At 42.3% G+C, this 21,902-nt stretch overlaps 1 protein-coding gene and 1 long non-coding RNA gene across 6 annotated transcripts in view; both read right to left on the reverse strand.

Annotated features, from left to right (window-relative positions):
* Positions 1–3,501, reverse strand: part of LOC143217927 (uncharacterized) — a 29,976-nt gene extending 26,475 nt beyond the window's left edge. Inside the window, exon 1 of the long non-coding RNA XR_013010936.1 lies at positions 637–3,501. This is a non-coding gene — a long non-coding RNA (uncharacterized LOC143217927). The remainder of the gene's footprint in view (positions 1–636) is intronic.
* Positions 1–21,902, reverse strand: part of LOC143217918 (dynamin-like GTPase OPA1, mitochondrial) — a 91,307-nt gene that overhangs the window by 65,741 nt on the left and 3,664 nt on the right. For all 5 annotated transcript variants that reach the window (XR_013010934.1, XR_013010933.1, XM_076442650.1 and 2 more), the window contains exon 2: positions 3,508–3,629. Coding sequence is in view for 3 of the 5 variants with exons in the window: in XM_076442650.1 (XP_076298765.1) it covers positions 3,508–3,571 (64 nt within the window). In the remaining 2 variants the exon portion in view is untranslated. The remainder of the gene's footprint in view (positions 1–3,507; positions 3,630–21,902) is intronic.

Consider the following 21,902-nt stretch of genomic DNA (forward strand, 5'->3'; position numbering starts at 1 on the left):
AATAAATAAAGAAGTTATGGTAAATAATTGTTTTGGACACCTAATGAACGTTTAAGTTAGTAACAATTATCCAAACAGCACATAATCATATATCTGAATTGTGCTAGGCTAGCACAACTCAGATATGCAATATCATGTTTCTGGGATGACCGGGAAGCCCAATTAATGATATTTTCTCGAAGCGCGAAGGGCCGCGGACAAGAGTAAAGTGCCCTTTAAATCGTTGTGCTGGAGAAATCGGAAGTTGTGCTGACTTGTGCTAGGCTAGCACAATTCAGATATATGATTATGTGCTGTTTGAATAATTGTTACTAACTTAAACGTTAATTAGGTGTCCAAAACGATTATTTACCATAACTTCTTTATTTATTATTTTTATGAAGTAATACTTTGGCACAATCTTAGCACAACCTAGCACGACTTAGCACAACTTAGCACAATTGAGAAAATTGAAAAAAATTAAAAGTGGGGGGCTACTCAAAAAATCGTTTTTTTCAATTTTTAGTCTTATATTTGATATTATAGCTGTAATATTCGAGCACAATGTAGCACAAACTTAGGCACAACTCAGCACAACTGTTGAAATTATTTAATTTAACAAGTGCGGGGCTAACTTCTAGGAGGCCAAACATTAGCGAATAAAATGCAAAAGATTTCGTCAAGAAAAACTTGTAAAGAGCAACGCGGAACGGGAAAATTGGTCTAAATCGGAAAACTGAATTCTCCGAATTTCGATATTTTTTCGGGCCAGCATTTCGGCGAACTCGCAAACTTTTAATTACAACCCGTGGTCCGGTTTCGCGCGTGCAACACCTCGTTGTCGGACAAAAAGGAAACCCTGCAGGGGCTCGGTCGGCCATCGCATGCAGACACCGTTATGCATGTCGTACGTGCGAACGAAAGGGACATACCCGCGGGGAATGCAATCGCGAAGCGAGAAAATCAGCTTTCGCAGGGGTTCTCAACCCGCGAACCCAACGGACGAACGCGCCCGATAACACCTTGATCCGATTAAAGTATTATCTCCGCCTCAAACATTTCGGAAATTCGACGAATTTATTCCTAGATTCTATATTTCGAGGATTTCGCGTTGAATGCGAATCGAATTCTCATGGGGAATGTTTCCCGTTGATTTTGGTGCGGCGAAACCCTGATTTCCAGTGTTACCACGATAGTAATCTTGGAACTTTAAGGGGGTAGTATACCCTCGATTTGTAACTAGAAAATACCTAGAATATTACTAGAAAAATGGCTCGAAACATGGGTTTGCGCGCTGTCGGTTTTCGTCCTTATTTCAGAAAATTTTGGGCTGAATGAGGGCTTATTCTAAAGAGGAAGGTTAAACACACTGCGCTCTGGTCACGAGATTAACGAGATTATGTTTATAACTAATAATATGAGGGCCCAAAGTACAGAAAAAATCTAGGAAAAAAACCCACAGATTTCAATGCATTTGTCTGCCTCTAAAAGACTTTTTGACTGCTATGATGACCAGAGCGCAGTGCGTTGAACCTTCCTCTTTAGAATGAGCCCTCACTCAGCCCAAAATTTACTGAAATAAGGACATCAAGCGACAGCGCGCAAACCCATGTTTCGAGCCATTTTTCTAGTGAGATTCTAGGTATTTTCTAGTTACAAATCGAGCCTATACTAGCCCCTTAAAATTTCACGAAATTTCAATGTCCCAGGGATTTTTTATCATGTGGGAATTGAATTGTCCGAGAACAAAGGGATGTTCTGTTGCTTTCAGGGTATAGTGTAACCCTGATTTCCAGTGTTACCATGATAATGATCTCGATTTATTTCCGTCGGGAATATCCCTTTCGTTAGAAGTTTGATGTAGATTTTACAAACTGCACAGTTTGTCGGTTAGCAAAGCCTATTACTGCTGAAGTTAGCGAAGCTGAGTTATAGTGACAATTTGTACGGAATGAATTTTGGTTCGGCAGAAAGGGTCGATTGGAAACGTGTATGCTGGGCGGTGCAGTGTTGTCGATTGAAAAAGAGGAGCGGAGCAGGCCATATGCGTCTCCCACAGAGAAAAGGGAGAGTGCAAGGGGAATGCATATCGTTGCGACTCGATGCAACGACCAATCGGTCACGTGATAACAGCCAGGAACTCAAAATGTTACTCCCTTATCTCTCCACAATAACTTCATCGGAACGGTGGCAACACCTCATTCACAATTTCACTCAAGATTATTTACCGGGGCACTACTGTAACATTTCACGAGATTGATTTTCCCGTTTTTAATGTGGCATTTTTCTGATTGAAATGATGCCCAGCACGATACAGTTCGAATCGTGCTTCCATTTATCCGAATGAAACGCGCAAATTAAATCTGCGCCGTGCTTGAGCCCACTTTAATCAGAGAAGTGCCAAGAGTATGTTGATAAAAGTTTCATGAAAGAATCGTCAGACAGAAAAAAACAAACTTCTGATAATAAATTGGTATTGTTTCATCGACACGCCGAGATGTTTTGTTTACTACTCTATCCTCTGCTGCGTTCTAGAGATCGAGTAACAGTGTTCGCAGACGATGCAAAAAGCATTTTGAGTTCCAAGTTGGAACATAAACCGAGTCATTACACACTGCAATTTAAAATTCCCCAGGCGTTCATCGAGCGTCGGCAACGATCCCGTAGGAAAACCCCGGCGCGATTATTTCGCGGCGGTTTTCAAGGCCCCGTCGATCGGCTCGTTTCACTGGCACACATAGCGTGTGTACGTGGAACCTGTCTCGCTGGTGTTATCTCGCCTTAATATCGCCGGCTTATCGTTACTAGTTCTCCGACTGCGTGCGACACCCGCACGCATCCGTGCACACAATCGCCTGACGGTGCAACCTGCGCGCACAGCGAACACCGCAGCCGCCGCTGCCGTCGTCGCGATTACATAACACGCATCATTCACGAACCCGGCTGTTATGCGGACAAACTAGGCGTTTCGAAAGTAATCGGGCAACGCTGGCTGACAATTAGACGCCTAGAGCGTCGTCGGACACCGTTTCGCCGGCGTCCAACCGACCGTGCGCGGTTATTATTAGACTGAACTCGAACTCCGACGGTCGAATGCGTCCGTTTCTCAGATTCCGATAGATTAGGCGACCCTAACACCAACGTTCTTGTGCTAACTTCATGTAAACAGACTCGTTCGGCATCGACACCTCTACCGATTTGTTGCACACCTTTTTTTTTATAGATTTTTGTACTATGGGTCGGGATGGACCCAGGCAGGATGAATTACTGGTGCATATACAGTCGGTGACAAAGTGACGATTAACTCAGAATCGCACCGCCAGAAATCGTCGAACCGCTAATCTTCGATTCTCGATGTATGTAGATTGTTAGGGTTAATATCGGCGACAAAATTGTGCACAAACATGTCACTGAAAATGCAAGTATATTTTGTCCCCGCGAGGGTGAATCATAGGGGCAGTTACGAGTCGAACTAAAATATGCTGAGCTATTGAATAAGTGAAATGAGTCACGTAGAATGAAACTCACCTCTGGGTGGAGCCGGTGGTGCCCTCTTCGGGGTGTCGTCCGCAGAGGGTGTTCTCTCCCTCATGCTTTCCTATAGGACCCCTTAGAGCCACCACTTCGGTGAACCCATATGCCACGTCCTCCTGAAACATATCGTAGAGAGAAATCTTAAAGACTCATTCAATACTGCATTCCTATTTCACATTGGGAACCGAAGGACCCTAATGAAAATGATTTTCAGACGAATCGATTAACCACCCTTCAATTTTGTCAACATGTCACAGCCGGAATACTTGACTGATACTCGACTATTTTTTTTACGTAGGCTCTATTTAGACAACTATTTTCTTTTGTTACTGAATAAATTTCTCTGAATGTCTGTTCTATGCTCGCTAATATGTTAATTTGTTTCAACACTAAACGTACCGGTCAAATGATCGGTTCCAGATTTTTAATATCGCGATTATTGAAATTCTAAAGCTGCTTTCATAGTAAATGATTCAATAAATATATTTAGTAGCGCGGATATTACAATATGAACCGTACAAAGTTCAAAGAAATAGAATCTAGTTATTTTTAAAAGGCGACATGTACCGCCTACTTGTAAAGCTCCGTAGGTTTAGCGTTAAATAATAATCTATACATTTTGGTTGGCTACACAAGGGTTAATGCGTCTCTGCAGTATCGATCAATGTTTACATAAAATTTTAATGGATGTCTTTTGACACCTTCGGTAAAAACGCTGCTAATCCATCATTTCAAATTTTGAAGTGTAGCTCAACAACAATCACCACTGTGGTCATTGGTGGTATGCTTGAACGCCGAATACATCAATGAACATTACCAGGGTGTAACCCTCGGAAGGATCGAATGTGTTCGTCATTTTGACGAACTATTGTCCGAGGCCGGTTGAGAGCCACTGTTCCAAACGCTCGATGATGCAGTAGGAGAGGTCTAGAGCTGCGGCCTGGTCATATCGCGATGCTCGGCGCAGCTCGTGTCGTGTCATGGTGTGAGAGTACCGGTAGTAGGTGTGTACGTGTACGTGTGTTCGTGGTGCCTGGTAGCTTGGTATCACCTGCGCGATACTGGTATTCGATTCTGCGGAGGCCCGGCTTTTTCATCCGGCGTTTGCGTTGCGCAGAATCCGCAACCGGGCTTCGCTTTTCCGTGCTTATTGGAACGCGAACTCCCCGGCTTCTCTCCATCGAGTGGATACATACCACCTCGTGCACACGGAGAGTTTCGGGGCCGGCTTTATTTGCCCGGGTTTGATTAGTTCATTCGTTTCACACGCTCCTGTTTTCTTCGTCTATCGCGAGCGCGCCGGAGCCTGGCGCGGTACGCACGTGTCTCGGGACACTGGCTTTCTATTATTAGGGAACACAAAGGCGAACGGCCGGTGATCGAGCGCGAATTTTAAGTCCCGAAAGATACTATGTCCGTGATCGATCGTCGATCGGGTTTGCTCGAGGTCGAGGATACACTCGCCAGTGAGAAACGGACTTAGGTCCGGTACCTGAATGCAGGTACCCGGATCGGATGGCTAAATGTAGCCGTAGTGCGGAGGTAGTCGTAGGCAGTGTCTCCGAGTCAAGTATTCATATCAGGTATCTAAATATAGGTGTACCCTATAGTACCCGAAAGTGATCTCTAACAGTCTACAGGGCGTCTCAGCTGAAGGAGACCACCTAAATATCTCCTTTATTTTTATTGGCACAAACAAAAATAGTTTTGGCATAAATTAAGTGGTATCGAAGGTGGAAATCATAGAAGAACAATTTCTTTTGGCATAGTTTTTTCAAGGTCATCGTTATATCTTTTTTTTATCGGGAAAACTCATCTTTTTTTATTCCATCTTATAGCGGCTGGAAAAATACATTTGAATATGGTCAAGTTATTAAAAAGATGGGGAAAAAGTTTTCCCGATAAAAAATTACGATATGAAAAAATAACCGGACAACAAAAATTGTTCTATGATATTCCTCCTTCGATACCATTTAAATTATGCCATAAATATTTTTTTTGTGCCATTAAAAATAAAGGAGATACATATTGAGGTGGCCTCCTTCAGCTGAGACAGCCTGTATAGTGCGTGAAATAAAGAGATACCTGAGTCAGAGGACTTCGAAAGCCTATATGTACTGCTTGAACGAGAATTATAGAAATTTATGGTACCTGAAATCAAGCTGTTAAATTCAGAGCACCCGAAATAAAAATCTCCCAAACTGGAAGTACCCGCATTCAAACGACAATATGTATAGACTACTATAGTAAAAGTGCCCGAATGAACTCAAAACCGAGTAACCAGAGATCACTATATCCAAGGAACCTGATGTAACCAACCAACCCCCTCTGCTCCCCAGCACTGCGTAAATCGCTATCCAACAGCAAGTAACAAAATTGATTACCCCCCTATCAGATAAGACATAATTTCACGGATAGCACGTGTGCCTCGAATAACAGCTACTGGCGACACTAGGCGATAAGAAAAGCGTTCGACTGGGGTATATCTTACGTAGAACGGTTCTATTCTCTATCGATAACCGAATGAACCCGAGTTACACAATACACGGACACGTATATGTCGTACACCCTCGAGAAAAATCGTACGAAAAATATCGGACGAACGGTACATGTTTCCCGGCGTGTTATTAATAAATAATTTCTATAAATAACGGAAACAACAGTGATTTACGAGAGGGGAAAAAGAGCCGGATAAGGTAAACGAGCTAAACATTGTTCGCCGGGGCGAGAGCTAAACAAACGATAAGGCGGAATTCGCTCGTTTCTATCTCGCGCGGTGCATGCGAGAGCGAGCGCGCGTGCATCCATAATCAAGGCCAGCGGTGCTCAATTACCAATTTCCACCGGCGTTATCCTCAATTTCCGCGAAACGCCGGCAATTTCGTATCATCGAAATGTCGCGCGAACAAACAACGAACGAACGGGAGCTTACGCTAATGCTGTTCGAAGGACCGTGGTTTCGAACAGTGGTTCTCAACCAGCGTTACTTTTTCATATCTAACAATTTTTTAACTAATCCTTCGCCGACATATTCGTCATATTTTTTCTGATTAAAACTAGCCCAAACACGATACAGTTTGGATCTCATGATTATTAGTTCGAACAATCAAGTGTTTGGACTCATTTCAATCAGCACAATGTCACCAGTACGATGGCGTAGGTTGCGCTAATAAAAAAAAAAAAAAAAGAAAAAGGTTTTGCCAATAAATTAACATTGTCTTAGCTTTCTAATCTCTCTTCGGCGAATTTATGAGCGTATATTTGGTGAAACTAAATTCTTCAGAAATATCTTGTACATCTCTTTGACATGTATCGAGGCGTTACCGTACCTCGAGCGAGTTTCTGAATGAGAAACTGGAGAAAGAGAATCGATATCGTTCGGTACGCGCACGATTGACAAGGAACGTCGCGCAAACAGCAATTTAATTTAACAAAAAAACCAGCTAGTGGATTAATTGAGTGCAAAACCGAGCCGGTTAATCGATATCGCGGTCACTTAAGAGTGCTTCTGTGAAAACGGACAAAGAAGAAGTAGTCGACGAAGGAGAGAAGAGCGGAAGATGGGGGACGGTAGGGGGGCAGGAAGAGAGAGAGAAAGAGAAAAAAAGCGAAGAAACGGAATGGTTCCAGTGCCAGTGGTGCACTGCAGACTTTTCCACGGCGGAATGCCGCGTTTCAGCATTCCAGGCGAACACTGGAACCCTCGACAGACTTTGATTTATAGGGATTCAGTGTTTCTGGCTCGTCGTTAGACTATGGACACCCTTCCAGAGCGTAATTCTGTTCTTCTTTAGCTCGTTAGCATCCCGTCTGCCAATATTAGGGCTTGTTGATTAGGGACTGAGAAATTTCAAATGATTCCACGCCCCTTTCAATTCGTTTCGAAAAGTTAAATGAATCTGAAATCCGTTTAAAAATCTAAATTAAAATGGACACGGAACGTTGCCATCAGAAGTCCCTACATTTCACTAGAAGCTGATCTCATAAGAACTGACTAGAATTCCCTAGAACCCACTATGATGAAGGAGGCCACCCATATAGGCATAATTTAAATGGTATCGAAGGAGCAATATCATAGAAGAACAATTTTTTTGTCCGGTTATTTTTTCATAGTTTTTCTCAAGGTCATCGTTATTTTTTATCGGGAAAACTCATCTTTTTTTATTCCATCCAATAGCGGCTGAAAAAATACATTTGAATATGCTCAAGTCATTAACAAGATGGAATAAAAAAAAGTTTTCCCGATAAAAAATAACTTCTATGATATTCCTCCTTCGATACCATTTAACGTATGCCATAAATATTTGTTGTATCATTAAAAATAGAAGGGATATTTAGGTGGCCTCTTTCAGCTGGGACACCCTGTATAATGAGAGAATTGAATGGAACTCTTCGGTTGCAGTCTTCGGTGTTTTTCCACTTTTTTTTTCAATTTTCAGTTTCCCCACATGATAATTGCCAGTTACATACCAAAAAAAAAACTGACCGGCTGGAAGTTGGAGCAACTCGGTGTATTGCAAAACTGTGGCACGATCACCTCGCAGCGGTTAATAAAGCTCGTACTATACTATATGTGTGTGGTTACTATAAAGTAACCATCAGCGGCGGTTTTATTCAATGATGCCAATGACACACACACGGTCCGTCATGTGCAGATGCAGTGGCTCTCATGACAGTCGGGAATACCAGGTCAATAATCTTGACCGTATCACGATTATGATTTTGTTATTGTTTTAACTTTTGTAACGTCGACTTTTTCAATGTTCGGTCGCTGCGGTTTTGCGAGAGTTAATACATAATAATATTGTATTTATTGGAAAGCTCGCGCCTCGATTAGACTCCATTTTGACCACGCCCTCGTCGACTTTCTTTGCTCTGGTCGAGTTGACAATTTTTTAATGGATTGTAACATGGTATTAGGTGGACACGTTTTAAAACCGTTTAAGTGATTACTTCGATTAAATGGACGTCACACACGTCGAGACCGAACATTTATGGAACAGTATTAGCCACTCCCGTTTTATTCATTATTTCGTATCCCTAAACTTGTCAAGTGTGTATTTTCAGATTATTTCACTGTAACTCATTTTTTGACTGGTTCTTCAATCTCCATTTATAGAGTACGATCAGAAAGTTCTCACTTTCAAATAGTGACAAGAAAGTCACTATTTAATATCCTTGAAAGCGGTTTATTTAAAAAAAACTGACACGTTACGAAAAGGATATCCATTACACGCTGACGTGAACTAAGGATAATTATAAAATTTCTCAAAGCTCCGCCTCCTTGGCTCCGCAGACCCCAGACCACGCCCTGAAGATCTCATTCAACCGTCTCAAAACATTGGAAGCCTAATGTCACTGGTGATACGTGATTGTTCCCATTCCAGCGAGTTATTTAACAACTATGGCCGTTAATCGGCCGCTATATCGCCGGCTTTATAATTACAATCGTTATTGGCGGCGTCGAAGTGGCCGGGGCATTCATAATCGATGACGAGCGGCATTTAAATCTATCCCGCGTGTGAATTGCCGTTAATTGACTCGCAATGGCCTTTGCGAAGTTGCGCGACGAAACACGGCCAGCAAAACACCGGGAAAAATTTCCGTCGAATCCGGAATCAACGGCGTTGACCCATTTTCCCACGCACAAAGGGCGTGCACGCGTCGGCGAAACAGCAAACCCGGAAATTTGAAAATCATATTTCGATCTCCTTTGTTGCGGATCGTCGTCGCCGTTATGTTCGCTGCTTTTTGAACACCGAAGACAATTCTACTGCGATTTCGAAATTGTTGTTGGGAGATCATCGATTTGGATACTAACTGGGATAACTAGCCTTCAGATAAGTAGCCGCTGGATAACTAATCTCTCGATAAACACAGCCTCTGGATTCGAAAATTGAAAGAAAATTCATATTGATCAGCGATTTAGTAATCAAATAAAATATTGATTAGCGTCGTCGAGCGTCAATTCGACGGGACTGGCTCCGCCTTTTTGCGGAAAAACTGCGAAACTAAATAGCTACGTGCCCCGGGTTCGATTGTATAAGCCCCCTCTGCGAATGACACCCGGTTCCGCGTTTCTATCGGACGTCACGCGCAAACCTCTCGACTGCGAAAATTCGCAAATTCGAACACTGTGCTGCGCCCTCGCTCCACGTACTACTATTGAACCTCCTTTTCCTCTTCGGTAATTTTTTTTTACGTGCGAATCATTTTTCACTCCACCCCTATTCTCAATTTTCTCGAATAGAATAAATCTATAAAAAAAAATGCAAATAATTCTTTTCATTCAACTGGCATCACGGTATTGGCGACATTCTTCTGATTAGAACGAGTCCAAACATGACAATTGCGACCAATAGCAATTTTCAGTGGCGACTCTGAGTCGCCGCTCGAGCGCTAAGGGTTAACGGAGCCATTCAATCAGTTCGGATAATATATTCTGTTTACAATGGTAAAAGCAATACATATTCAGGCGATCTTCCGGGCATTTTTATGACCTGTTTCGCCGGTGTATACAAATGTTGTTCGCGGTTTTGAGGTAAATCGCGGACAACCGTCGCGGACACCCTTTGAAAATCGAATCAGCCGGCCAAAGGAGGTAGAGACCGACGTTTCCCGGGCACAATGACGTTTTCAGGTAGCCTTTCCGCAATACTCGAAAAACAGAAGGACGCTCGAACGCGTCCCGGACAAAAGAAACGGGTCTGTCTCCCCGTCTTTTGTCCTCCCCGTTCCCCCTCTGTGCCTGAATTTCGAGTCAAGGGGCGGAGCGAGGGCGGGGGCGTGAAGGGATGGAGGGAGACGAGGAATATTAAAGAAAAAAAGAGGGCCGACCGGGTTAGGTCCGATCTATCGTGGTTAGAAACGAGAGCTGGACTTCGGGACGAGAGAAACAAGGAGGAACGGAGAATTGCGTGAGCGAAAGGGTGGAAGAAAGAAGGAAACAGGTCTCGGGTGAACAATACGCAACCTCGTCCGTGAGAACCTCTCGCGATGCTGCGAGGATGATGACGATTCGGCTCCTGAATAGCGCTAGTTTCATTAAACTTTTGTTCTTTCGGTCTTGGGAGCTGCTTCCATAAAGCGCCGGCACATTTTAGTGCGCCAGAAATCGTTTCCGACTGTGATAGAAAATTCGCGAGGCTTGCGTTTTTATTTATTAGCTCTTTGTCCGTTCGGTGAACGAACAACACACTCTTCCCGGTAGCTCTACTATACAGGGTGTCCGAAAAATATTGTACTTCCTTGAAAATGGTGATCGCTGAGCAGATCTCGAGTAATCACTCCTTTCAAAGAAGTACAATATTTCTGGAACACACTCTGTATGTCATATACACTTCTTCGAACAAATTTACTCGAAGCTTCGCGGCGACGTTCATTCAAGCACCTCTTTGTTTGTGACAGTGAAGCAGGATTTTAATGAAGACAATTTCCCCAGATTGGATTGTCCCGATACGGGACAGTGACGCGTTCAATTGTGCACTCTATGTTAACATCGTTGTCGGCCGATTTGAAACCGCCAAAGAAATGCTCAACACTTTCACAACCGCCCACATAAGGGCAAAGAAAATGGCCGAGGACAGCTGCGCGGCCGTGCAGCGAACCGAACACCGAATATGGATGAAGTTTCCCACTAGCGTAAGGAATCGCAATCACCTTTTTACATACAATTAACGGCAGTGTACGTCTAGAATCTTGCGTAATGCAGAAACGATGACGCGAACTGTCCAATCGTTCATTAACGTGTTCCGCAAATCCTACGATGTTCCCCACATGCGTTTATCCCAGAAGAAAAATCAATCGGAGCCATCATACTACTTATTATTTTTAGTTATCATTGATTAGTTTATAATTATTTTTTAACGGATCTTTTATTAACATGTTCGTGACATTGTTCTACTTTTAAAACGAGTCCAAGCACGATACAATTCGGATGGCATTTACTCGAGCAATCGAGTAATTATTCTGTATTATTCGAACCGAACTACTGATTCCATTGTATCGTGGATTAAAGAAATACGGTCCGAATAGTCTCGTACTTGGGTTCATTCTAAACAGAAGAATATCACGAACACGATGCTAAAGGTTTCGTAAATAAATAATTAAGAACAAAGCAGTTTTGTTAGGTTAAAAGACAAATAGAACGCGTTGCGGTTTCGAACCAGGAAAAAGTGCAGAAGGGTGGCCCAGTCGAGGAATTATCCTTCGGATCTACGATATCCCGACGTCCACGGGATCTACGGGATAGATTTGGCTTCGACAGAGCCGGCGGGACGATTAAGGAACGGCCGAGGTGTATTTTCGTCGGCCTCGGCTCCTATCGGTACCGTAAAATCGCGTTGCGCCATTCCCGACGACGCCGAACTTGCACCGTTGCATACAGGGTGTCGGAAAAGTATATATCGTCACAAGGTGTCTCTGAAGCGCGCTTTCTAAACGTATTGAGCCGTCCGTCCTGCCAAAACAAAGTTCATGGAAAATTAAATAAACTGAGACAACCTAACGGTAACAACTCTACAAAAGAAAAAATAACATAACGTAAAAATGGTAGAAATTTCATTTCCATTGCAGAAGTGCGTTCAGATCAACCAAAACGGAACAGTGGACAATGATCAAAAATAGATTCAAATCATTGGGTTAGGATTGTACAGCGACCACTGAAGTCAATGCTAACGTCCACGCACATGCATCTGACAATCGAGCCGGGAAAAAAAATCGAGGAAACTGTAAAAGTTTGATTTTCGTTGCAGAAGTGCATTCGGTATCGGTAATTTCGTGTTTCTGGCGTTCGCAAACAGCGCCGGCTTCGAACCCGTTCCGCGCGCTGTCGATTTACAAATAAATTGCGGCAGACGTCAGTAAATCACGTTAGCTGCATTCGCCGCGGCGTTGCACTCGCCGTTGCACTCGCGAGACCCGGTGTACATACGCGACACGTACCAACGCTTTCGAAAGACACTGCCACGTGCCATTAGCCGCTGACGTGTTCGGACACCATTGTCTGCGGACGCCATAATTGTCGCTTCTATGGGGTACACTGACTTTGGCGCATTCCGCTGCTTTTTGTGCCGAATTCGCCAAAACAAACTAATTGTCCTTCTTTTCCGTTGAATTATTTTACCGACATATTTGTGATTGTTTTTCTGATTGAAACGACTCCAAACACGATACTCTTTGGATCGCATTTACTCGTTTAATTCACTATTCTCGTGTTCACATTCGTTTTACTCATAAACATGTCACGAATATGTTAATAGCAGTTTCACGAAATAACAATGAAAAATAGTTACCAGCAGCATGTTTCGATCGAATTGACTCGGAGTAAATCGATGTGATCACTACAGTACATAAATGGACAAATCGTGCACATCATTATACCGTTGGGATCTCTCGGGATGATTAAGCGAGAGTAAAAAGGATGCGAATGACGGGGGTGGCGGCTCGTCCGGTTTAAGAGAACATGGAAACGTTCGGCTCGTGTTTGCTCGTCGAAATGAAAATTGCAAGCTCGTCGCTGCGCAGGGAAAATCGAACCAAGTAAACCGTGGCTCGGTCGTTCGTTTCGCCGACCATTAACTTTTTACGCGGTCTGTAAACGTTTTTCGGAAAATTCGGCCGGCGGATCGTTCGTTTTCATTATTCATTTCTGTTCACGGACTAGACGAGGCCTGTCGAACCAGACAGATTATTTATAAACATTCAAACGTTCCATTGGTTCTACGAAGTGAAGCACGGACTAATAAAAGCGAGAACTAATAAAAATCGAGGTATAGCAGAGGCAACAAATTGGAAAATCGCAAGGCGAGTTTACTTTTCCCAAGAATCACGGTTCTATTTTTAAACGAAACAGGTTCTCCAGCTGTACAAATCGCCGGGACGCTCAAGAAAGTATAATGAGCCATTAAGCGTCGTCTAGAAGTACTGTAGAATCCGATTCGTCGACGAAACGCGGATCGGTTGATTAATTCGTGCCGCTCGGCCCGTGAACAGTCGTGTCTCTAACGGCAAGAATCATTTACCTCGACGAGCATCGAAGTACACTAATGTCTTGATATTTGTAAAAGAGATGTACACAATATTTTTGCATAACTTAACCTTCTGTTACCACTGCAAAAATGTTGCAAATCTCACGTACATAATTCTTTACTTTTTTTGTAAGCATTTTAAACCCTTCTGGGTTTATTTCACTTTACAGGAATAATATAAGTGAATACAATAATATAGAATACAGTAATAATACAATAAGAATATATACAAGTGAATGCAATAATACAATAATAATACAAGTGAATGTCCGTTAACTCTAAATATGTAAATTACAATCTTTGAAAAGAGAATGAATACTAAGGCAAGCTCCAATATTTGGCTTTGCTATGAGCATGTCTACATTAAGAGGAGGTACATAATTCTACTGTTTAAAATCTTAATAGAGCCACAAGTAAATATCACCCAAATTGTATCGTGCTTGGGTTCATTTTAAGCGGAAAAACGTCAGGAAAGCGATGATAAAAGATTCGTTAAAAAATAATTGGAAACAAAAAAGTTCTGTCACTTGTTTATGTTCTTGCTAACAGTGAGAGATCAAGGAATCCATTTCGGTCCCGAATGTTCACATATACATGTATGTATCGAGATAATCCAGCCGTTTCGAGGCTATTTTCAAGGAATCGAGGATCGAGGCTATTTCCAAGGAATCCCTGCCGCCATTAAATCAATCAGGCCGGTCAGCTACTCCGTCAAAGCCGATCAATCGCAGTGCAATCATCGCGCGAATTAAAACGTCAAACGAATCGCGATTCAATCAAACGATCGTGGCCCAAACGTGCGCACAGAAGACAGACTCGTTTACTTCGAGTGTTAGAAAATCGATCTACCATTGCCCATGAAACGTAATTCCCATTCGTCAATGATTAATCAATCGAAAGAAAAAGCGAAGAAAAACTCTGAAAGTAAACGAAAAAAATGTCGAATATTTTCCAGTGAGAGAATCGGTTTGAAACGATTATTGTGGCGGCTAGTGTGCAAAAAATGGCATGATCGTTACATTTTACCGACAAAATAAGTGTCGGAAACGGGGAACGACTTTTTCCCCTGCGACACTTAGTTTTCGAGAAACTCGCGTTCGAAAATGGAACGCCACAAGTGGGTCACGTGGGAGGCTCTTGCGTGGCACACATTTTCGAAATTGATTTCGTCAGGAACGAAGCGTCGTACAGGAAAAATTCGTTCCACGTTTCCGGTGTACTTTTACGCGGAGAGTAATCCTGTGTGCATTCGAGCAACCGTCGAGTTCGCATTACCACGTTAAATTGCGTTTCCATGTGCCTCGTGTACGTTAGACGACATTTCTCTATCAAATTTGGTTTACCTAAAGAATTCGAGCTAAAACCAGGCAGTAAAAATTACTGGATAATATTTTAGAGACCTTGAAGAGTACATCGGAAATTTTTAGAAATTTTTTCGGAACCCAAAAACGTACAAAAAAGATTTTTTAGACGACCCAGTATGCAGAGGCCAGTGTCGCCAGAGGCCGCGTCGCAGCGAAACGAAATTTTTATTTTCGTGCTGGCGAATTCCACGGAACGCCAGAATCCCTGTTAATTTCGCTGCAACGACCGACATCTTTTTTCTCTCTCTCTCTCTCTCTCTCTCTCTCTCTCTCTCTCTCTCTCTCTCTCTCTCTCTCTCTCTCTCTCTCTCTCTCTCTCTCTCTCTCTCTCTCTCTCTCTCTCTCTCTCTCTCTTCTCATGGCGGCGCAGGATTAATACGTCCGCCAAAGTCTGGCTGGTTTTAATTCGAATCGACGATGACGGGAGAATCGATCCCGCCTGATGAAAGAGCCGGCCGATTCGAAAGCTTTAATGGAATTCTTGTTTCCGCGAAAACGAGGGAAAAGTTGCGAATAATGCTCTCCGCGGCGGAAGAGCGGACCGTCGCCATTAGATTTGCAATTTTCTTTCGAGTAGAACAAAGCGATTGCTTCCACGGAAAACTACCTTTCTCGCCTGCGAAATACTGCGAGCAGAAACGAAAATCTCACGGAATGTTGTACAAATTTATTTCAACTAAGACCTTCAAGAGAAGCTGTTACTCCGACATTTTTTCAGATTTTGGTTTTAATTATTTTTTAATGAAACATTTACCAGCATATTGGTGGCATTTTTCTGATTAAAGCGAGTAGAAACATGACACAGTTTGAATTTCATTTACTCGTTTAATCCACGACACGCTGGAACTTCGATTATGCGAAAACAAGTAAATACGATCCAAAGCGAGTCGTGTTTGGACTCGTTTTAATCAGAAAAATTCCACCAATGTGGTGGTAAAAGTTTCGTCAGAAAATTATGGGGAACAACAAAGTTAAAACTGCAGAGTGCAATTACGATGATCGTGGGAGCAACGCTACGGGTTCGAGTCCCATAGAAACTGAATCCTCGGCGTCTACCTGGCGGAGAGGTGAGTTAGAAAAGTCGTCCTAATTATTTCTGTCGAATGCAGAAAGCCCAGCCCGATGCTCGATTCGCTCTCCGCGAAGTGGAACATGAAATTATTTCCGACGTCGTGGCTCCCGGAGCCGGCAACCACGTCGCATTAATGCAACGTTGAACATTTAATATCCGAAGAACATCCTCCAACCCGAAAGAAAACTCGTAAATCCGATACTTGAACGCTTTCAGCGTATCTCTCCTATCGAATCAGAAAATGGGTCATTTTTCGAAATTTCTTACTGGAAAACTAGATGCTGTACAGCCAAATTACTTTCTGGGATGTGTTCCAGCATGATTCTATGTTTTCGAGGAATTTTTGTTGCTTTCTGGATTCAGTGGTGCTCATCGTAGACGGCATTGATTCGCTCCAATGGTTGAACGCTTTGAGAATGTCTGTTCGCATCGAATCAGAAAATAAGTCGCATTTAGGAATTTTTTACTGAACAACCGAATGCTGTAGAGCCAAAAAGCTTTTCGGAAGAAATTGCAGCGTGATTTAATGTTACGAAAAAATGTTTTTCCCACTCTATGCTTCAACCATAACAACGTAACAATCGCAATAAACATCATAAATCGTTCATAGCGAACAAGAGATCGTGAAAAATTCAATGAACCCGCACAAAACCCGTTACATCTGCACAGCAGCCATAAATTCGACATTTCCCAGGTGACTATAAACTTCGATGACCGACTATAACGGAAACACAGCTATGATTTTATCGAAATGGCGTCGAGGTCCGAGCAACGGCGAGCGTCCCATTGTTGACTATCACAACAGAATCAATTTGACAAAGTACAGCCCGCGGGGAACATATTTTTCATACTGTTTAATGACGTTTTACGATGTTTCCTCGGCGTGCCCATCTATATTGTCCCACGGTGTAGACAACTTCGAGGGAAGGGAACCTCGAAGTTCGTGCAACGATGGACGCAAACTTCCTTTCGGAAAACGAAGCTTGACAAGCTCCGGTGTGCCACTCAAGTTTTTGATATACAACATCGAAGTTCGACTGGGAAGTTTTCGATGCTTTGTGCGACCAGGACTGATCAATGTGGACGTAAATCCATTTTCAGAACACTGAGAACCTAGCGAGATACATGCTCGAGCTGCTGAACGATTACACTGTCCAACAGCCAAAAAGTATTTCGATTCCCACTATGCGATTCTTGTAGAGTTTTCCGCGCTGATTCCGAATCTGGTTTTAATTTTTTCCCTATACGTCCAGTTTTCGAGAAAATGGAGTTTAAAAAAAGACATATTTTTCAACTTTAAACAAATATTGCGATGTTATTATAAAAGATATTGAATTGTTCTTTACAGCAAAAGATTCTGTAGACTTTCCCGAATACAGTGATATCAAATATTAATACATTATGATTGTTTAAACATGTTTAAACAATGATTAAAGACGGAGATGCACCACTTTTGCACCAATTTTTGCGGATATTTTCGAATTTATCTCAAAAAATAAGGGTCCAGCGAAAAATTGAACTATACCACGCGAAAGAGCAGACTTTTATCTTGAGAAACCCCCCTGTGAAGTTTGCATGGTCGACGTTTTCTTCGAACCAGAAAGCAAAATATCTTCGCGCGACATGAGTTGTCACCAGTGGCGCTCACCACCAGAGCGGTCGTTCGCCGCTCCGTATCCCGTCGCTGCGCCGTGTCCCGTCCCGAGCGCCACTGGCGGAAACTCATGTCGCGCGAAGATATTTTGCTTTCTGGTTCGAAGAAAACGTCGACCATGCAAACTTCACAGGGGGTTTCTCAAGATAAAAGTCTGCTCTTTCGCGTGGTATAGTTCAATTTTTCGCTGGACCCTTATTTTTTGAGATAAATTCGAAAATATCCGCAAAAATTGGTGCAAAAGTGGTGTCTCTCCGTCTTTAATCATTGTTCAAACATGTTTAAACAATCATAATGTATTAATATTTGATATCACTGTATTCGGGAAAGTCTACAGAATCTTTTGCTGTAAAGAACAATTCAATATCTTTTATAATAACATCGCAATATTTGTTTAAAGTTGAAAAATATGTCTTTTTTTTAAACGCCATTTTCTCAAAAACAGGACGTATAGGAAAAAAATTAAAACCAGATTCGGAATCAGCGCGGAGAACTCTTTATGAATCGCATAGTGGGAATCGAAATACTTTTAAAAAGTTGAAATTTGTTGGACAGTGTTATAGATGCAGGATTTTATGCGATTCGACACAACAGAAAAAATTAAAAGGTACAAAATAAACTAAAAATATCTATTAATTTTTGTGAAAAATCTACTGTGCCGTGTATCTGTATTTGTTGTTTTAATTGGGGAGGGGGGGGGGGTGTCGGCGGAGCACTTAATTTTGTGGGACGTTGAAAAATTCTTCGGAAGGAGACAAAATTTTCGAGCATCTCAGAAGCGTCCTTGTTTGTCCGGGCTTCGCGGACGATCCACGTACGCGTTCTCGACAAATCGATGCTGACAAAAACTAGGCGGTCCTCCAGAACGAGTGGCGCTCAACCTACTTCCTCCGGGGCGCGAGAATCAGCTCAAAAATCGGTTTACAGTAATGTCTCGATACATGTGGAAGCGACGTGCACGATATTTGTGAAAAAATTTAGGCCTACTACTGCAGGATGCGACTCTAAGGGTCCGGAAGCTCCGTAAATCGGTGAGTCAATACTAAACTAATGCAAAAACTATTTTATTCTTATTGAGTTCTTTATATGAAACTTGTACCATCATATCTGTGACATTTATGATTTAGCCACCGTGTATACACCGTCCGCTTTCGTCATGTCTTGATCTTCCAAGGCGTTTCACGGTCATCGAGAAACCTAATAGCCGACTGGGCCCCTCGCTGGACCCTCGTTGAATTTTCCACTACGCCCCCTAGTGACACTTAAGCTCCGTTCCCAGCGAGCCGATTTGCTTTTGTTAATTGTGCCCGCATGACATTTTCATTAGCGTCTATTCTGTCTTGAGTGCATCATGTTCTTTAGATTCATCAGATTTGAACACTTTTGACTAATTATCCATGTCGCTAGGTCGTCTAGTGCATTTTTAACGATCGCCTAATGAATATTTAACGACAGTAGAAGCCTAGCTACTCTGTCTCTGTTCTTTAGTGATTGTTCGTTGTTCATACTCTTCATGGATCATTTACTATTTCCAACGAATTTTCTAAAAATTACTTCCAAATTATTTTTTAGGGTTGTTGATGTACACAAATGTCCCTAGCACAATTCGAATATCCCCAAGACGTCCTACGCGATCAACTCGTAATCAGAGTGGACCAGTAGGATTCATCTATCTCAATCTCTCATCACGCAATACATAATACTATCCTCTTATGCCTCTGCAGTGAGCAAAAAGGCGTTTAATGATCACCAACGTGTTCTTGAAAGAGGGACGATACTCTTTGTGGCTGTTCGGTGTTAACATATCCACGCCGATACATTCAACATTCAGATATCTAATCTGACTGGTCGTTGCTCAGTGGTTCTCAATCAATGTCACCGAAACAGCATTCCTTTTCACTCCTACGTTTAACTTTAAAAATTTCCATCAAGCTGAAGCCCCTAAACGCTCCTTAAAATACAAAAAGTTCATACAGTAGCTCCTACTTCTACTGCCAATGTTCGTAACATTTTCCATCAAGCAAAAGACCCTAGCCGCCACGTACAATGGAAATAACTTATACAAGAATGGTTTCTAGTAATTTTTTGAATTATCGTGCTGTGCGAAATGCTCGGACACGCAAGAGAAGAAAATAACGAAGAAAATAGGGCTGAAAGCTTCCTGAAATCGACAATGAAATTAAAACCACCGAACATTTCGTAACCGCAAGATCCGGATTACAAGAAAAGTAGAAAATGCAACGAAAGACACACGGGCACGAAAGTGCTCTTGATCCCCCCATTACATTATTCATATATAATTCCACTAGATTATGTCTGCAGCATATTCAGCCGGCAAAGTGCACGTTTCAACGTTTTTTCCTCGGAAAACGCATTCGCGAATACCGAGCTCCAGCACCCGAGATGAAATTCTGGCCATCTCCCTAAATGCTTTTTAATATTTCAAACAAGCCGGAGAGTTTTAGGGGATTTTTCGTGGTTCTTACGGGATCCACAGCTCTGAATTTACTTTACTTTATCAAGCTCATTCTTCAATTTTTTTTTGCATGCGTTGTTTGTAAGGTCTGCGATATGCTAATAGTGTTAAATACAAAATTAATATCATTAGACGGCAAATTTTACTATTTCATCACTCCATTCTAAACGTCACTGTACTTTCTGTTGGAAACACCTCTTAAACACAAATCCCTATAAAATTCTACGATATTTCATTAAAACAACTATATAAGGAAATGCCGTGAAATTAGATTGTATTAAAAGTGCTGTATCCAAGAAAATCGTCTTTGGATCTGTTATCCGTCCTGGAAAATTATGCGAACAAAGAAAAAATGTCGATATGTACGTCGCACGCTCGTGCGATCGTCGAGCATGAAAATGGCGGTCGCGACGCCGACGAGAACGCAACACGATTTTTCAAGGGAAACATGGCGGCTCGAAAAATCTGTTTGTTCCTCGGAACGGTACACGTCACCAGCAACGATACATACACCGCGTACACGACCGTTACTCTCTATTTGCCTAATGAGTTAAGGATGCCAGCGAAAAATGGCGTCTAATCGCCTCTGGATTCTCGCGGTTCTACACGCCGTGTTACGTAAGTGGCTATCAATTTCATAGATTCGCGAGGCTCACGCGATTCCCTTCGATCGCCTTTTGAGAGCGAAAATGGCGGGCCGATTCGAAACGTTTCCGGGGAGTAACGCATACACAGCATCAAACACTTCCGAATCCTAATCGTAATGAATCCGCATCCTATACACATCGATCCGGGACCAAATATTCGTATAAAAATCCACTACACCGCAAACTAACCTAAAACCCATATATTTTTCATCGACAATCTATGCAAGCTCCAGAAAACATGCGAAAATTCATGGGACTGACAGTGGAATTAGTTGCACTTCAATGTCAAGGATATTTGAGAAGCATAAAATATCATTCGTATCACTGGACTGCGAGAAAACATTTAAAGAGTTGAAAAATTCTGTCGTCTTATTTTCATCCGTTTACAATTATTCCAAAAAGAAATAAACTTCTATGTAACTTCTGTGTCTAGCAGTTGATTCAGACAATTTTTATTTTACATAAAAAAGTCTCCACAGTCTACTTACCACAGTTCATCAAGATCTGTTCGGAGATTATCAAAAATTATATCACAATAATATTAGTACATATCAATGCTACTTCACACGTAAAGAGTTGTTAGGGACCCCCCTCCTTTCTCCCCAAAATTAATAATTAACATATGAAATAACCTGCTACTAGCCAATCACCAATAGATGCGTAGCCGGATGTAATGTTCAAATACGAATAAATAAGAAAAAATTCTGCACCTGATAATGCTATGCAATTGGAAATGAGATATAGTGACTTTTTCTCCCCAGAATTCCCTCCCGACAGAGAAATCAATGTTGCATTTGCATCTGGTAACGCGACTCGTTTCGCTGGCTCCTCCGCGGACAGATACTTGCAAGAGAAACGAGTCTAATCTTCGAAACTACTACATACTGAAGTCGGTTCAGCGGCTAAACCGACACGCGCACATAAGTGCACGCACACGTACGAACGTTCTTCTTGAGCCGCCTTCACACATCGGAACACCAACCAGCGTTACTGAATTCCCCGGGTACGTGACTCCCGTGTAAACACGTATGCCCGTGCACGTCTACTACCACTACCACTACCACTACCATCACGCTGCCAATATTATCATAATTCGATCGGCTCCTGACGATCGAGTATCGTCGTTCGATTTTCACGCGTGACTAATT

The sequence above is a fragment of the Lasioglossum baleicum genome, chromosome 18 (genome assembly GCF_051020765.1).
Source record: "Lasioglossum baleicum chromosome 18, iyLasBale1, whole genome shotgun sequence".
NCBI lineage: Eukaryota > Metazoa > Arthropoda > Insecta > Hymenoptera > Halictidae > Lasioglossum > Lasioglossum baleicum.